Source organism: Barbatula barbatula, assembly GCF_947034865.1.
Source record: "Barbatula barbatula genome assembly, chromosome: 17".
Taxonomy (NCBI): Eukaryota; Metazoa; Chordata; class Actinopteri; order Cypriniformes; family Nemacheilidae; genus Barbatula; species Barbatula barbatula.
This window is the reverse complement of record NC_136780.1, coordinates 483,236-486,557: the sequence shown is the minus strand read 5'-3', so window position 1 is coordinate 486,557 and position 3,322 is coordinate 483,236. Positions and strand designations below refer to the sequence as shown.

General features: G+C 39.8%; 1 protein-coding gene across 1 annotated transcript in view; it reads right to left on the bottom strand.

Annotated features, from left to right (window-relative positions):
* Positions 1–6: 6 nt before the first annotated feature.
* Positions 7–3,322, bottom strand: part of ttc39b (tetratricopeptide repeat domain 39B) — an 11,723-nt gene continuing 8,407 nt past the window's right edge. Inside the window, exons 14-19 of the mRNA XM_079477731.1 lie at positions 3,167–3,258; positions 2,285–2,405; positions 2,097–2,208; positions 926–1,043; positions 730–846; positions 7–590 (exon numbers count right to left, since the gene is read on the bottom strand). Coding sequence (XP_079333857.1) covers positions 494–590; positions 730–846; positions 926–1,043; positions 2,097–2,208; positions 2,285–2,405; positions 3,167–3,258 — 657 coding nt within the window. The 3' untranslated portion in view covers positions 7–493. The remainder of the gene's footprint in view (positions 591–729; positions 847–925; positions 1,044–2,096; positions 2,209–2,284; positions 2,406–3,166; positions 3,259–3,322) is intronic.

The window sequence follows — 3,322 nt, the reverse complement described above, 5'->3', positions numbered from 1 at the left end:
AAAAAAATAGCTGTGAGTCCAGAGAACAGTAAACATCATCACGCAACAAAAATCTATAAAACAAACTCTTCAACACACACAAGCGCACACACGCGCACACACGACTGACAGAAACACACATTTGGTCTTTAAAGTAAAAGGTTAAATTCATTAAAGCAGCTATTTTGAGATGGTTTTCAGCCGTCTGATTGGTCCAGTCCACGTTTAAAAGAACAAGAAGAAATAAACTAAACTCTTGTTGAACTCTTGTCAGCTTTGAGGTACTTCATGAAGATTGTAAGTGTGACGTTCATGAGTTCAGGAGTGTGATAATAACTGTACAGTGAGTTTGGATTGAATTGGTGTTATGGTGAAATGCTCTCTTTATTCTACGAGTGTCTACAGCGGGCCGCACATGTGATGCTTTGGTTTTTTGATGAGCGCTGGTTTTGTTAGGATGTGTGCTTGTCATTCTGCGCTGGCCTGTGTCATCTGTATGACTGTGCTCACGTCATCACGGTGTGTTTGCGGGAGAATTCTTCAGACTGCTGAGAGCTGCGTGAATGCGGAAATGAAGTCGAGACTCCATGGAATAATCTTTATAATTTAACCTGAAATAAAACACATTATGTTAGTATACTTGTCACATCAGAGGATTATCAGAAAATAGGGTCTCAAGTGCAGACGGAGAAAAACAAACCCATTGAAATGGAAGACGTGTGTGTGTGTAATGAAGAGATGAAAACTCACTTGGCATCTTCGATGTATCGCGTGGCTTTGATGTAATCGCCCTGTTGTTTGGACAGTAAGCCCAACTCATAGAGAGTGAAGGGAATCAGATAATGATCATAACGGATTATCTTCTCACTGCAAACACACAAACACCATGATCAGATGTTCTGGATCTACAGCTGCAGTTGTGTGTAGTGTTGTGTAGTGTTGTTACCTGCTCAGCACCTGTGTGAAACAAAGCTCCGCCTGCATCAACCTGCCCAGATGTTTCAAACACAAACCCTTCAACAACTGCACCAGACACTGATCATCTGGATGAAACTCTGACGGATCTGAAAACAAACACACATTAAACATCCACAGTTGTGTATCTAAATATGTCAAGTCTTTGGCCCTATCGTACATATGCAGGTCATTATGAGGAACAGAAAACAGACTGCGCCATAGATCGACTCGAACCTGCTCTAAAGTCTAAAGTCAACGGTGCAATATTTGTTTAGATATTTAAAGAGCATGTTAGGAATATGTGCCTATAGGCGTGTGGACAGCGCTTGTACATTCTGCTTATTACACAAAGAGGGACACACAGAAGCACACAATAATGACAAATATTTACACAAATGAATTACAATGTAAACGTTTATTATTGTGGCAATAAAGACATAAAGATACCGCGAGCGCAACTGGCTCTTAAAGGGAATGGAAGGTGACACTCTATTGGCTTATAGCACGTTACGCCCAAAAAACACCCATCACTCATTAAGACAATCAGGACAACCGGTGTATACCACGTTTTAGCAAAAGTGGATTCGGAGTGCACCTGCGCTTTAAACCATGTGCTAAGATCCTGAAAATATGGCCCCTTGTGTTTATACATTTGGGCCCAGTTTCACAGACACGGCTTATCTTAAACCAGGACTACGCCTCTGAGAAATTAACATATATGTCTCTTTTATAAAAATACATTACTGGGGAGCATCTCGAGACAAAACAATGGCACGGATATATTTGAAGAGAAGTTATATTCAGTTAACACAGGTCAAACATTCACTTTAGTCTGAGCATAGCTGAAGCCTTGTCTGTGAAACCGGCCCTTGATGTTTTATAAAACTGTAGCAGTTTAAAAGTGTTAATGTTTCATTAAATCAGTGTTTCCCAAACTGGGGTCCATGAAGGAATTTTTGGGGGGTTTCGTTGTTTCCATTACTTCCATAAAAGTTTAAATGGCAAAGAAATTATTAGAAATAACAATAGTTGGGCAAAATATAAAATAATTTGGAAGTTAAACATGTAGAAACATTGAAACGTTCTTCCTCAGGGGGAACATCAGGTAAATGACTGAGACCAGTTCAATGATTGTACGTGTGTGTGTGTGTGTGTCTCACTGGGGTCGTTGTTCAGTTGTTCTTCAGCTCTCTCGATGATGATCAGTAAACTCTCAGTGGTGTCTGCACGCTTCCCAACAATAGTGAAGCCGTTCCACACATACATCATCTCCTGTTGGGAGAATCCATACATCACTTTATTATAGCATCTGTGTGTGTGTGTGTGTGTGTGTGTGAGAGAGACGCACCAGTGCAGGAATCACCAGTTTGACAGGTACAGGTGATGAGTATCTTCTGGATTTCCTCACAGCAAACTTCTCAGTTGGGATGGATTTACCAGCCAATCGCTGCTTTAGCCCCTCCACCTGCCTACAGAGAATACACACACCCTTCTGTTATTTTACTTTCCTTTATTTTCACTTTCTTAAAATAAAAAATAAACTGCACACACACATGTAAGGGATAATTCAGTTGTTATCGCAGAAATAATCACGACAGTGTGATCAGGACCCGATGCGAAGTGTTGATAACAGCGGCTGCTTGAACGTTATCCCTCTTACTACACGACTACTGGCCACATGAGAAAAACTGAACATGAAATGTGAATCTGAAATATTTGATGAGCTCATTTTTACTGAATACAGAACCTTCTGCGGTGAAAAGCCGTTTACTTTCAGTTTTAAGGTCAGAAACGATGTTCAAACGTCACGAACAGGCCATTTGGTTTAATCATTTGTAAATATAATGTCATATATGTTATCAAAAGACATGTTTATAATTCATTTGTTTAAAAAAATGATTTGCTGCATCCGGGTTACTGTGTGTTATTAGTTTTGAGCGGTTGTTATCTGGGAATAACAAACCAATCAGAATAAATAATAATAAGTAATTATTACTTACAGTAATAAGACTGGCCAATCAGAATTAAGCTTTCAACGAGCCGTGTAATAAACATCAACACAGTGTCAGAATTGAGGTTGTGTTGTTTTTAGTGTTTGGTAGCAGTATGAATGAGGCATTTACAAAAGCACTTTATTGTGTATTGCTTCACAATCATATGAGGGGTCTCTCCTTACCCACCACCAGTGTGCAGCATCCACCTGAATGTACACGTTTGAAATAAGATTCACCTGAACAACTCCTGAATATTTTCTCCGGTCTTCTTCACATCTTCCAATGACATCATGCTCAGAATAGCAGCTTTCTGATACACATAGGTGGCCTGAAATACAACAACACACACCTGATGTAAACACCACACACACATACACAGCTGCTGTCATTCA